Below are 15,312 nucleotides of genomic sequence, written 5' to 3'. Positions count from 1 at the left end.
GAGTCAGAACCTCTTATAGGAGATAGTTCTCAGGGCCATGGGTAATATTTATTATATATCAATCTGATGGAATTATATACTTGTTGGAGAAAGTCTTGATTCAAAATGCTTCCGAAAAGAAAAAAACACAGTGCCATTGTATTTAGATTCAGTTCACATAACGACCTAATCTTCCCCGTGTACATATACTGTGCTAGGAGCTCACATTCAATTATGGAATTATCAAGTTCATCCTCTTGTTTTCTTCAAGTCATAGCTACCAACTTGTGACCTTGGGCAAGTCACTTAACATATCTGACCTCAGTTTCCCCACTTGTAAAATGTGGATCACCATACTCACTCTAGAAACTCTGTGGGTTTGTCATGAAGAAAACATTTTACAAATCTTAAATGTAAATGTGAGGAGTTATTATTAAGAGGCTCTTACTGTCTTTTTCGTTTAAATTGATGAGGTAGCTAAGAAGGGGAGAAGTCAACCAGTCACTGAGAGTCACAGGATGGGTTTGCTCTGCCTTTGGATTCTATTAACTAGCCTGGACTGCTTTTCCAAAAAGCATAGTGTATCAGAGAACTGACTGGGGGCCCCTGATCAATTGAATCCCCCCAACCCACTTGATATGGCAGTTAAATGGTGATTTGGATGGAGCACGTGATCCGGGAGTTAGGAAGACCTGAGTTCAAATCTGGCCTCAGACACTTACCAGTTGTATGAACCTTGGGCAAGTCATTTAACCCTGTTTGCCTTAGTTTCCTCATCTGTAAAATGAGCTGTGGAAGGAAATGGCAAATCACTGCAGTATCTCTGCCAAGAAAACCCCAAATGGGGTCATGAAGAGTCGAGTATGACTGAAATGGCTGAACAACAACAACAAAGTCCACTTGATGAAATTACAGGATAAAAGGAGGTTATAGAGTCCTAAAATATTTTGAAGGCAGTATAGTATAGTGCATAGAATACTACTACTTGACATCAGGCAGAACTTCCTTGGATGAACACATTAGCTGTGTGTCCCTGAGAAAGTCACTTCAAGTTCTCAGGTTTCCTCATCTCTAAAATGAAGGAGTTGGACTTGAGCTTTCAGGTTCCTTCCAGCTCTAACCTATGATACTATAATGGAGTGGTTTACACCTTTCAGACTTTAATGAGGACCATTTGCTCCCTATAAATGGTTTTCCTCTTTCAGATTTTAGTTAAGGTTAAATGAGTACAAAGAATTTCTTCTACTCCCCTCCTCCTTTAGAACATTTGGAGAATTCCTCACCCAACTGGTTAAATTTCAGAGCAACCAGACATTGGTTGAAGAATCACCCTCCCCATTCACTTCTAAAAAGTAAGAGAAATCTCTGAAAAGAGGGCCATCCCTGGCTGTTGAGAAGAGAGCCAGCTGCAGAAGAACTCAACTCTTGAGAAGGAATTACTCTTTACCTTTTCTTTGACATCTCTTCCAGATATAGCAGGGGAAAGGGTTTCTTTTTCCATTCTCATCCGATTTGCAATGGTGTTATACGGTGGGCAAATCACCCAGTAGAATTTGTGCCCATCACAGAGGAGGGTCAGAGGGTCCAGCTGCAGATTCTAACTGAGTTGCAGAGTGGAGCAGGTCTAGTGAACCTAATAGAATAACATGCCAACAGAAATGCTGTGTGTGTATGTGTGTGTGTGTGTGTGTGTGTGTGTAGAGGGTGGTGGGGGAAGCAGCATGAAGATACCACAAGAAGAGAAAAGACATCAGGGTCCTGCTGTGCCAGGGTTGTGAATTGCTTTGGCTCGTGTATTCCCTAAATGCATATGCTCACTCTTCCCCTTATTGCTGTGTACATTGTGTACGAGTGTGTCAAAGGTTTGTAGGGAAATGTTTTGTTGCCTTTGCTTTGAGCTAATTGTGACCTTTGCTAATTATTAGAGGAGAATGCACCAGTGGGGACTCACGAGCTATATAGTTTTAGGATTGCAAACCCACAAAATACCTTGAACCTATAATGGTGGTCTCCCTGGGGACCCAACCTGTGGGTGTGATTTAGGGGATGGTGATATGCAAGGGAGAAATATTTGCATAGATACAGTCAGATGTTGGGGTGGCTCAAGGCTATAGGGTTTTACCACTCTGATGGATCAGAAATTCTATGGCAGCCACATTCCAGGGAGAACAATGAGATTTTGCCTCTTTAAGGGACAAAATGGAATTTTCCAATGACCTGGAAAATTTTCTAGGGAATTAGGAGGGGCTATAGTATGAATGTATAAAGTGTGTGACATTCTGAAAAGGAAAAGATGAAATGTCCTAGGAAATGTCCCAGAGATTTATTAAGGCCCTTTTCCCAAATCTATCTAGTCTTTTGTTATCCCTTGTGTGATATGACTAATATTTACCAGATTTTCCCTGACCAACACCTTTCCCCCAACTTACAATATGGGGAGGCCCAGGGAGGCTCTCCTCCTTCCCTAATCCTTAGGTACTAGCTTCCCTTAAAAGGAGATGGCGCTGTCCCAGGTACCTGTCTGACCCTGACTTAAAAGACATAACAAATCTTAGACGTGAGCAGTCAGGGCCTCTCAGACTTGGTGGATATCTGAAGGCCATGTGAATCACTATGTCCTTCACCATATCCTGTTCTGAGAACCAGATGCATTTCCATATGGAGACTAGGAGCCACATCTAGAGAAGCGATTAAATCCTTGTTACATGTCCTTGTTGTGTTAGGCCAAAGTATACCTCCTTCTGTTAAATGTTCAATGACTTGTAAGTGCCTCATTTTCTCCCAGCATTGAATCCAAACAAAGAGAAGGCATTAGAGTGGCCTTCAGTGCCTTGTTTCCTTGACTTTTTTTTGTTACCCCTCTCAGACTTCACTTTTCTTCCTCTCTACTCTCAAGCCAATAGTTAGTCATTTCAATTCTACACTGCCTTCTGCTCTTGAAACCTTAGCCCCCTTGTCCTTTCACCACTTATCTCTTGCCAAACCTCAGCTCTGGATTATTCTAACCATCTGTTTGCATTACTCCTAACCATGAGCTGCTAAATACAGCTGGAGGAAGTCTCACAACTTTGTTGACAGGGTACACTACAAATTCATGTTCTCTTACCCCATTTAGGCTCTCACAGTAGTCAGTCAACAAGCATTTATCAAGCACCTACCATGTACTGGGCACTGAGATAAGCCCTGGGAGCAGTCCTTTCATATTTCCCTAATTGATTCCTTACTTAGTCTCTCACAGAAGCTATTCCATATCTCTTCTCTCCTCAAGCCTCCCACACTTTTCCTTCTCCCATCCCTCTCTGAGCCAAGGACCTTGCCTTTTACTCTACTGAGTAAACTGAGGCCACTCAGAATGTGCTCCCTCTCTCTTCATCTCAAAACTCCTTGACAGCTTCTTCCACACTCTTCTCTTTTCCCTCAGTTCCTGACAGAGGGAGAGCCCTTCCCCTTGACAAGTCCAAGCCCTATACATGTGCACTTAATGCCATCTCCTCCCATCTTCTCTAACAGACTGCATCCTCAATTGCCTTCCCTCCTCCCTACTCCCTTGAATCTTCTCTTGATAGAGAGAGCAGAAGCAAAACAAAATTTAAGCAGGTTCTCTCTGTTGTCAGTTATCATCCTGTGTACTCCATGCAAAGGTCCTATTCCTTCTTTGATCTGCCCTTTCCTCTCAATATAACTAAATGAATGTTTTTTTTTTGTTCTTAAATTTCCTTGACACATTCAACTAGTTTTTTAAAAAAATCTTATTTATTTATTTTTAGTTTTCAACATTCATTTCCACAACATTTTGAGTTCCAAATTTTCTCTCCATCTCTCCCCTTCCCCCACCCCAATACGGAGTGCATTCTAAATACTCCTTCCCCCAATCTACCCTCCTTTGTATCACCCTCTTTATTTTATTCCCTTCTCCTTCTATTTTCCTGTAGGGCAGGATAGATTTCTATACCTCATTTGCCTGTATAGCTTATTTTCCATCAACTAGTTTTTTTTAAGGATTCTTGACACTCAAAGTCATCCTCTGTTTGTTGGGAGAATTTTCCCATGGGAGTTCTAGCTTCTCTTGGCAGAAGCTGAGGGTCACAACCTGTTGCGTGGCAAAAACAAGGAAGTCTCACAAGATCTCTCCTTTCCTGACTCGCAGCTCCCACAGTTGGCTCGGCTCTCCTCTCATTGGGAGAAAAATCCTACTCATACCCCTGACACGAGGGCTGCAGGTGTCCAGCAGACTTGGTGATTGGCTATCACATGGAGATCATGCTCTGATCAGGTGTTACTAGGGATAAAGAAGAAAGCTATTAGCACTTAATAAATGGAGCTTATCTTGCTGTCTCCCGCCTCATCAATGCACCTCCGGGTTAAGAGTATTGAGCTGATCTCATGCTCACCACTGCAGCGGCCGCGTCATCTGTTGTCTGTCTTTGCTTCCATCTTTTGTACTTTGCTTTTAAAAATCTAAGTTGGTTGGTGTGTTCCCTGCACATCCATATGGCCTTCTTTAGAAAAATCCCCATTTTTCTTCCTCACTGTGTTCCTTGAATTGTTCTCCTTTCTGTCACCGGAGTTTCTTTCTTAGGTATTTCCTTTTCCACCTGGGCTAACTTGCCCTGTAGCATTTTTATCCTCAGGATGTTACTTAGCTTTTTCCTTTGAACTCTTTGAAATAAATCTACTTTTCCAGAATCCAGGGTTCATGTCAAACTTTGCCCAATTTCCCCTTCTCCTGTATCACAGACTCTAACAGAGAAGGGTTTCTTCCAAGGTTTCCATTATTTTCACCTCAACAAACAATTCTTTCTTGTAAGTGAGAATTAGATCCAGAATAGAATTTCCACTTGTTGGTTCCTCTACTCTTTGATGGATGAAATTATCACAAAGGCAAGGCAAAATGTTATTAGTTGTTCTGCTTTTTGGGGGTGGTGGTGGGAAGGAGAGGGGAGACACATACACACACACACACACACACACACACACACAGAGAGAGAGAGAGAGAGAGAGAGAGAGAGAGAGAGAGAGAGAGAGAGAGAGAGAGAGAGAGAGAGAGAGAGAGAGAGAGATCCAGCGTATGTCAGTGTAATTTAAATCCTCCATCACTAGTTAATATATCATGCCTGGATGTCAGGTTTGTAATCAACTTCCCAAACTCTTCATTTGTTTTCTCTTTCTCTTTGGAAGGTCTGTAGTAATACTCTAAATATAATATCACTTCTATATCTTCCTCCATTTTCCTTCAACCCATATACTCTCCATCATCCTTCCCATTTCTGGGTCCTCTATTTCCTCACATAAGTATAATTTCTAAATATATAGTACTAAGTCCCCTGGCCCCATTTTTACCTTACTTATACTAATCTATTCATTCCAGAGACAGGTTGAGACATATTTCCAGCATTAGCATAGAGAGAAGAGAGATGAGTATGCATAGAGAAAAGACTAGAATTGTAAAGTGAACATGGATAGCTTGACCATGGTTCAAGGGAAGCTGGTGTGGGAAGAGGTTGGATTTGAAGTTGTACCAATACTAGACTGAGGATAGGCCCTAGTTAATCTGTGTTTGTGTACTTATCTATGTAAACCAAAGTGTTAGTGGGTTGGTTCCAACTCTTATACTCTTTCAGCAGATAGAAACAAGTGAGTTTAGCACCTACTTAGCAAGAATAGTAGTTACAGTAGAAAGCTACCAAATGATGCTTCCTGATGACCCAGGGCCTCTGTATCTACATGGAACACCTCAGAATTTTAGAGAATCCTTTTTCCATTTGACTCTCTGTTGTGCATCTTCTATAACAGTGGTAGAGACCTTTAGCGAACATATATTTTTCTGCCTTATACCTCACTTGTTATGAATATACAGAGGGTTGTGAAACAAAGTTATTTATTGTTCCTACATCTTTTAAGGAATCTTGTATGATTTTGATATATTCATGGAGGTTAACTCATTGGAGGAGAACCTTTAAGGTGACACTTGGCTCTACAGAATCAAATAGATGCTTTTAAAAAAAACCCAACTTATGTATGATAAACAAGTGTATATTATCTGCACCCTTCAATTGCTATAAAATGTGATATTTTATAAAATATTACTTAGAGGGGGCATCTAGGTGGTGCAGCGGATAGAGTGCCGGCCTTGGATTCAGGAGGACCTGAGTTCAAATCCGGTCTCAGACACATAACACTTTACTAGCTGTGTGACCCTGGGCGAGTGACTTAACCCCATTGCCCAACCAAAAATGAAACAAAACAAAACAAAAAAAATATTACTTAAGATAGTCTGTCCACTCCTATCTCATATCTTAATCATTTTCCTCAATGTATATGCAAACTGGTCTCATAAAGATTTTATAGAGATGAGAAAGTAAGCATGTGGGACAGCAGTTACTGATAGTTCTTCAATTTTTTTTGTAATGTAACCATTTGCTCCACCACAAATCTAATGAGGGGTACAGGGATTGAACCCCTTTTACTTCCAGGTTCTTTGGCTCATTATGGACTTCTCCCACCAGCAACTTACTCTTTTTAGAAATCAGTTGTGGTTAGCAAATCATAAAGACTCCATTGCAGTAGCCAAGAACAAAGGCTATTTGCTTAATAGAACAAAATCATGAGATCAAGGAAATACATTAGTAGTAAGGACTCTATTCCCATGATCCATAGGCCAAGTTAGCCAGTTCACCTTAACTTCTCCTAATCCTTTGGAATAGAGGATTGTGAAGCCAATTTCTCCCCAAGCCCATGGGACACTGAAAATGAAAATGTTGGGATGATAACCTTCTAATCACCACAGGAGCATCGAGTTTTCAAGATTAGGAAGCCATAATCACCTGACCACAAACTTGAATCAACTCAGAAACATGGCTTCTGTGGGGAAGTGTGATCTGCCTAGGGTCTGTTAAAGTATGAATGACATTGAGCCCTTAGTCCAACATAGGGTACAAAATTGTGGCCAAAATTGTGGCCAAAATTGTGCTACCTCAACATATGTTTTCCAGAGGAAAGGTAGACTCCCCTAATTGGTAGAAAGCTAACCTCTTTCCCTTGGATGTTATCTTCCTTACATTTTTCTGATCTAAGAAGTGGTCTCTGTTACTTTCTCCCAGATTCCAAATGAAGCTTTCCTGGAAGAGAGAGATGAATGTCCTAGGAAAGGCTATGAGGGCAGGGTGACATTTGTCATGGTAAGAAGGGAAGAGTATGGGTAACAACCACACTCCTGGAAGGATGTTGCATAGCATGTGGATTTGCATGGCTATGACTGACATCGGTTCTCTCTTTATTCCAATTTCTTTTCTGTTTCTGTTTTTAAAAAAACAAACCATAAAACTCTTGCTGCTATGTACCTATGCATATCCCCTCCCCTCCATGAAAGTCATATCACAATGATCTATGGGATCATTGAAACCCTTACATTAATATTAAAGTCCATGATTTTTTCCTCCTCTTTTCTAGGTATTTTGAAAAGTAATTAAGAAATGCTCTACATATTATCCAGTGTAAACTTCCTCTGCCTTCCTTCTCTCTTTGGTCTTCTCATCTTTTTTTTTCTTTAGTGCCATTTTCAACTTCCTCATGAGAGACTGTGATGCCTAGTCCATGGCTCCACTGTCACTGAAGAGGAAAATAGTTTCTTATATGTATCCTGACATAATTTTTCTATTTTTTTCATGTTTGTTGTATGAATTTCATTCTTGAATGCTCTTGGGATAATGTTTCTTAATTTATTCTCATCAAGCTGTATGTAAACTTTTTCTCTTTACTTCCATTTGCTGCTTTATAATGTGGTATTGGTCATAATCTTCCACCATACTTCTCCATAAGATTTTACAAATGCATTTACAATATAAACTGATGTTACCTTTAGCTTTCATATCTCTGTGCTTGGTGAGGAGATAAAGTTCTTAAGGGGATTTCTAGTCTCCTTTGTTGTTCTCATTGTGACAACTGATTTACACAAATTAAGCATTCTTAAAAATGGTGGTAGTCTGTATTGATCTGTTTTCTTTTATTTACTCTTAAATTTTAGGCATCAGTAGCTTATTTAAACTGCTTTGGAAATGACTCCCCAGTAATCAGTCATTTACTATCTGTTAAATTATAATAAATTTAATTTTTGGTGTTATTTGGTGCTCACTATATACCAAGCCTCCAAGTCTCTTCTTGAAATATCCATGATACACAGGCATAGACCTTTTGTTTAGTCTATAAGTCTTTGACTTCTCTTACTCCTGAAGCATGTTTTCTAATGTATTTTTCATCATCGAACTTAACTCCCGCCTTTGCATTTAAGTCACCAAGTAGTAAGGAATACTTTGATGTGCTAGCTACATTGCCCATGGCAAGTCACTTATCTGCCCAAGTTTCTTCATCTGTAAAATGGAGATAATAACACGGTTGTTGTGAGGATATAGTATGAAAACATATGTAAAGCATTTTGTAAACCTTAAGACACCATATAAATGTTTCTTTCTTTCTTTCTTTCTTTCTTTCTTTCTTTCTTTCTTTCTTTCTCTTCTTCTTCTCCTTCTCCTTCTTCTTCTTCTTCCCTACAAAATTCTTTACAGAATATCTCTCCCCACTCATACTTTGCAATAAATATTGGCAATCACCAACAACATCAATAAATAAACATTTGTTAATGGATTTAATTATCTTCTTGGTGTTTTTGGCAAATGATTTAGCATAAACCCTATAATATGAGATGACCAAGTGCCCTATGAAATGATGTTTCTTGTTGCCTTTGGATTCTGGATAAAGTTAACTCCGTTATTTACTATTCCAAGTGGAACCTGTGAGCCATCCTTTCATTGAATGTAACTTCCTTTTATTTTCTGCTTTTATTTATAGTAGGTTTCATTTATAGCTTGCAGAAAGGTCAAGATTGATGATTCACATCCTCCAGTCATTGGTCACTGGACAAGGATCGCACATTTAGAGAACCAACACTAAAATATTATTTATAGATGGCTTAAAAACTGTGATTCTTACTTAGTACCCTTTACCTTCTCCCTTGCATTTCTCCCCTTCTCTTCAGTCATAGGGCTGACACCATCAGGGAAGGATGAAGGAAAATTAAAATGTATAAATGTTAGCTAATATTATTATTGTTCTTTGATACCTTTATGCTGTAATGAGTTCTAATTAACCTGCCTTAAAGACTGCATGAGAGGAAGTGTGGTATAGTGGATAGAGATCCAGCCTAGGAGTCAGGAACCTGGGTGCAAGCACTTTTCTTATCATAAAGTGATTATGACCTTGGGCAAGTCATTTAACCTCTCAATACTCAGACAATTCTCTAAGACTGTAAGTTGTAGAACATTGGCTGATCTGTGCTGTTAGAGGGAGTTTTCTTTTTGGGGGCTCATAATCATGCCTCAGCACTGGTATCTTCACCCCTATCTTTTTGGCTCCCTTTTACGTGTTATCTTTCCCTATTAGAATGAAATTTATTTGAGGACAGGGTCTGGATTTTTGTTCATTTGTTTGTTTTTTGCTTGTATTTGTATTCCCAGCACTTAGTACAATACTTTGAACACAAATGCTTAATAAATGCTTGTTGTTGATATTGTTCTGGGAGAAATCATAGGTTTGGGATAGAAAAAAAAAGGATTTGATGAATCTTTGAAAAATACATTCACCATCTTTGAATGAGAGATTCCATTACTGGGTTTATATGCCAACAAAGTCATATATAAGACACAACAAAATATTTATAGCAGCAATTTTTGTGATAGCAAAGAGTTGGAAACAAAAAATAGATGCCTAACAATTGAGGAATAGGTCAACAAACTGTGGCACATGAATGTAAAGGAGTATTGCCATTTTGTAAGAAATGAAGTATATGAGGAATACAGAGAAGTATGGAAAAATCTATATGAACTGATGTGCAGTGAAATAAAACCAAGACCTAAGAAAATAATATTCACAATAACCACAACGATGTAACAACCACACACATACACATACAAAATGAATGTAATGAAATTATGAAGATCAAGAATGACTCAAATGAAGGGCTATGAGAAGACATCCCTAACCCAACCTTTTGTAGAGGTGGGAGGTCCACATATGTTTTATATTTTAAACATAATTTCAGGCTTTTCAATGTATTGATCAATTAAGCTGATCTTCCCTCTTCTTTTTCTTTTTTCTGTTTAAAAATATTCTTTTTATATGGTATGACTTGCTAGGAGGGGGATAGGAAGGTTACTGAGGAAAACTATGATTATGTAAAAAACAGAAGACCTTAATAAAAACTTTTTTTAAAAAGTAAATAAAGCAACTACTGATAGTTAAAATTCACCAAAAAAGCAAACCTCAATGCCAATTCTAACTTTCTACTTTGTATTAGTTATTTGAGTACAAGACCTTTGGGGAAAAAAAAAGATCACATACCCCCACTTACTTCTGGATCTTCCATAGAGGTTAGCCGGGTACTTTTTGTATTAAAAAATACTTATGGAATTGAATTGACCTGGCAACATTGGGAAGCTCCTCCTACTTTCAGTTATCTATTTAAATGCTGATGCGAAGGAGAAGACCACAAGGAGACTCCATGATGTCCCAGCACTACCAGGAAAAATGGCAGTTTATATTCTCCTACCCAGTTCAAAGAAAAATTTCAGAGAATGACTTGAAGCTTTCAGGTTTTTGAATAGTTCTAAGAATACTCTCTGGACATAGAATTCAAAGCCTTGATGTTCATACTCATGACACATGCTTACAGGCTGGCCAGCCTGTATACTTTAATAATATTTTTCTGCTCTTCAGGTATTGGCTAATTCTCATACTCACACAGCTCACCAATCAGCCTAATCTAAAATTTTCTGATGGCAGACAAGACTAATTTTCTCCTTTTTTGCAGGGGATGAAGTATCCTTCAAGTATGGAAGACAAACATCTTTACCAACAGAGAAAAGAGACTAGCGTAAAGAGGTTATTTCTTAGAAATTGTGATTTTAAAAACCCCAACCAAAACAAAAACTCCTTAGGAAGAGCCATTAAACAAACAAATTCTATCTCTAAGCATTAATTTCATAATATTATTGTGGTAAGATATCAGTAGTTTCCCATGAGAAAGAAATTCTTTTGGATCAGGAGTTCTTAACCTTTTTTTGTTTCATGGACCACTTTGGTAGTCTAGTGAAGCCTATGGATCTTTCTCAGAAGAAGTTTTAAAAAATCGTAATTGAAGGAAATGTTAAATTTTATTTAGAGGCTAGTAAAAATAAAGATGTAATTTTTTCCCTATCCAAATTCCTGGATCCTGTGAAGTCTATTCATGTACTCTGGGTTAAGAACTCCTGTTTTAGAATTTTCCCTCATTTGGGATGAAGACAATCAGCTATATGGCCCAAGAAAAAAAGCCAGAGAACCAGGGCTTTCTTGGTTGACTAGCAGGTTTTAGGGGGGAGTATGGTAAATACAAGGACTTTTTTTTAGTTTTTCCTTTAAATTAGAAGTCTGACATCCAGAATTCCCTTGAAAAATGAAAGTAAACAGGAAGAACACTGGGATATCTAACAGACTAGCAAAAGAAGTCAATGAGAATAGTGGTACTTACATTTCCGAACACAGTGAGATGGTATTGGAGCTAGACTGTTGCGCACAAAAGGAATATCCCTCACTTTGGTTCTGTCGAGGGGAAAGTGCTGAAAACTTTGCCCTGTGGACAAGTATAATCACATAATTCGGTTGAGAACAAAATGCTCATGATCTTATTGAGTGGGGAGTGAAATCAGAAAGGTTGTTAGGGGTTAGGAACTTTGAAGAATCAAAAAAAAAAAACAAGAGGAAAGCTTACTTGGAATGATTTCTTAAATAAATTGTATCTACCTGAATATTTACTTAAAAGTATATTAAAATCATAGAACCTTCGAGTTGGAATTGTCCCAACCCATACCTCCTCCAGAAGGTCACTAACAGAAGTCATTCAGGCTCTACTTGAACATCTCTGGTGATTGGGTGCTTCGTCCCAAATAAGCCATTTTGGGATGGGTAGGTCTAATTGTTATGAAGTTCTTCCTCATACTGAGTTAACATCTGCTTTCCTGGTAACATCTGTTCACAGGTTATAGATCTGTTTTGGGCAAAATAGGGCTAGCCCTTCTTTCACACAATAATTCTTTTAATATTTGAAGTTAGTGGTCATGCTCCTTTCCCCCAAGTCTTCTCCCTTCCAGACTAAAAGTTCCCACATTCTTTCAACTGAGCTTCATATGATATGCTTTTATAACTACATGATTTCAGAGTCTAACACTTTGCATGGTGCCTGGCACATAGTAGGTGCTTAACAAGGACTCATTAACTGTGTCAGAAGGTACCTACAAAGTCATCTAGTCCAACCTATGCCAGAACAAGAATGCCCCCCTACAACATCCTTGGCAAGTGGTTAGCTTACACATGCTTGAAAATCTCCAATGGAGAGAGAAACCCATTACTTCCCCTCTCAACTTTTCCAAGGTAGTCCATTCCACTTTTGGATGAGTCAGTCAGCGTTGAATAGTGGATAGAAAGTCAGCCTCAAAGCGAAGATGACCTGAGTTCAAGTCCTGCTTCTGATACATATTGGCTATGGGTTCCTGGGCAAGTCCCTTAATCTCTCAGTGCTCTAAGTAACTCTCTAAGACTATTAATTGCTAAGGAGGTGCTAACCTATATTGAGAGATGGAATTTCCTTACCTGAGTTCCCTATATCAATGAAATCAGAGGTTGAATCCCTATTCTTTATGATTATTAGCAGGTTTCTACCCATTCCTAGCATTGCCCTCTGGATCTGAAAATATAGCTAATCCCACTTCTGCATGTCATCTCTTCAGACATCTGAAGCTATTTTTCATTTCCCTAGCCCCCAACTTTTCTCTTTTCCAGGTGAAAAATTCCCAGTTTCTTCAACTTATCTTGACATGGCATGTCCTCCAGTCATCTCACCATTCTAATTGCTCCTGAATATTTTTCCTAAAAGAGCCATAGAGCCAAATAAGTATTTCCAATGTGGCCTGACCTGGGCAGAGCTCAGATAACCCTCAGAAGGGTTATCTCCTTTCTTTTACTCTGGACACTATTCAGTCCTCTATTAATTCAAGCTAAGGTCACTTTTGCCATTTCACAAGTACTATTGAGTTACATTGAGCTTGTAGCCCACAAAACCCCCCAGGATCCTTCTCACATGAGCTGCTTTCTAGGTATGCTTCCCCCATTTTTGTATAGTTCTTTTTTTAATTCAAGTATTAGGCTACATTTATCCCTGTTCAATTTCCTGTTATCAGATTTGGGTTATGGTCCTAGCCTGCTGAGGACTCTTCAGATACTAAGCCTATCATGTAATGCATTAGTTATATCTTCCAACTTTGTGTCCTGTGTGCATTTGAGCAGCATGTAAACTATACTTTAATCCAAACAATTAATAAAAATGTTGAACAACTCAGGACCTAGGACAAATCTGTCCGGTACAACACTAGAGACTTCTTCCAAGTTGACATGGACCTGTTAATCATTATTCTTTGGGTACATTCTTTGGATCATAACCAGAATCCGCTTTGTTTCTATTACTTAGCTTACATGCTCCAGCTTATCCAGAGGGATAGTATGAAAGAGCTTTTAAAAAGCTTTGCTGAAACCCAGGTTGGATCCTAGGATAATAGATTCAGGGTTGGAAGGGACCATAGAAACTCTCTAGTCCAATCTACTCACTTAAGAGATGTTTTACTAGGCCTCTGATATCTGGAGCTACCTACTAGTCTAGTAACTCTGTCAAAAAGGAAAATAAAGTCAAGCCTATTTATTTAGAGTTTTATTCTTTCTCTTTTAGAAAAATTAGGATGCCATTTTCTTGTCTCCATTTATTAGGCACTTAATCTGTCCGCCATGATTTTTTCAGTATGCTAGGCCTGGGCCTGGTAACTTGAATCTGTTGAGGCCAACTAGGTTCACTCTTACTATCACTTCACTTATGGGTGGGTTTCAGTCTCTGTTAACCTTTTTTACTTTTATTTTTTTGGTCTAACCTTCCAAATTCCCAAATCAATCTCCTTGGCAATGAAACAAAAGCAGAACAGAAATTCATTAGATTTGTTTTTTTTTTCTCTCTCTCTCATCATCCCATCTGCTGAGCATTCTTTTTTTTCTCCTTTCTGTTGTCATTTTATTGTGTCAGCATGTATGGGATGGGGGTGGGGGGAAGGGGACAGTGGGATATTTTTGGTCATAGGAACTTATGCTAGTGTTTTAGCACCATAGATTTTAGAGTTGGAAAGGTTCACATAAAATCATGGTATCACAGACTATGAGCTGAAAAAGACCTTAAAAGACATAAAATCCAACCCTCTTATCTTATATGAGAAATCCAAGACCCATGAAGGGCAAGTGATTTGCCCAAAATTGCATATGTACATTGCATCAGAGCTAGCTTTTGAATTCTGGTCCTCTGACTCTTTCCCCTGTACCATAATAGTCACAGCTTTGTTCCCTTTCCCACCTGTGTGATCTTGGGTCAAGTCTTTGAGCTTCAATTTCTTTATTTATAAAATAAAGTCCTGAAGGGAGACAATTTCTAAATCAATGATTAATAATAATAGCCCACATTTACATAGTGATTTAAGGCTCACCAGATATTTTTCTCACAACTTCCTTAAGGGATAGGGAGTGCAGTTTTACATATATGGAAACTGAGGCCTAAAGAGTTGAACTGATGTGCTTATGTTCACACAGCTATCAGACTGGCATTTGAACTCAGGTCTTTTGATTACAATGTACTTTTTCTATCTCATCTCTTCGCTCATGATTGATTTGTTGCCTATGGTCTGTTGAGAAATGCTACAGTGACATGCTGGACAACTCCTTACTTACAGAGGAACATCAAACATTCAAACTAGTGCCATGGAGTTGTTTGTGTCTACTCAAATACCCTCATTGTTGTGCTAGAGAAGTAAATGTGCTCATAGCACAGTGGAAAGAGCCATGGTTCTAGTGTCAGAGGAACACGAATCAACTCTTTCTATGACCTTTATTACTTATATGATTTTTTGCAAGCCACTTAATCTTCCTCAGCCTGTTTCCTAATTAACCAAATTAGAAGGTTGGATTAGTTGGCCTCTGAAGTGCCCTCTAGCTCTTACGTCTATGATCACATGCCTCATGCTTTCCCTAGACTCTCTACTCATAGATTAGTATCTCTCCCTCCTATGTTCTATCCCTGTTGGTTCTTGTTAAATGAAAACAAGTTTCCTTTCTCTTTTTTTCTTTTTCTTTCCTTCTTTCTTCCTTTCTTTCTTTCTTTCTTTCTTTCTTTCTTTCTTTCTTTCTTTCTTTCTTTCTTTCTTTCTTTCTTTCTTTCTT

At 38.6% G+C, this 15,312-nt stretch overlaps 1 protein-coding gene across 1 annotated transcript in view; it reads right to left on the bottom strand.

Annotated features, from left to right (window-relative positions):
- ANKRD55 (ankyrin repeat domain 55) overlaps positions 1-15,312 on the bottom strand; it is a 109,789-nt gene that overhangs the window by 2,152 nt on the left and 92,325 nt on the right. The window contains exon 10 of the mRNA XM_027863323.1: positions 11,540-11,641. Within this exon, the coding sequence (XP_027719124.1) occupies positions 11,540-11,641 (102 nt within the window). The remainder of the gene's footprint in view (positions 1-11,539; positions 11,642-15,312) is intronic.

This window comes from Vombatus ursinus, unplaced genomic scaffold (assembly GCF_900497805.2).
Source record: "Vombatus ursinus unplaced genomic scaffold, bare-nosed wombat genome assembly UNPS02014772.1, whole genome shotgun sequence".
Taxonomy (NCBI): Eukaryota; Metazoa; Chordata; class Mammalia; order Diprotodontia; family Vombatidae; genus Vombatus; species Vombatus ursinus.
This window is presented reverse-complemented; position numbering and strand designations above follow the sequence as displayed.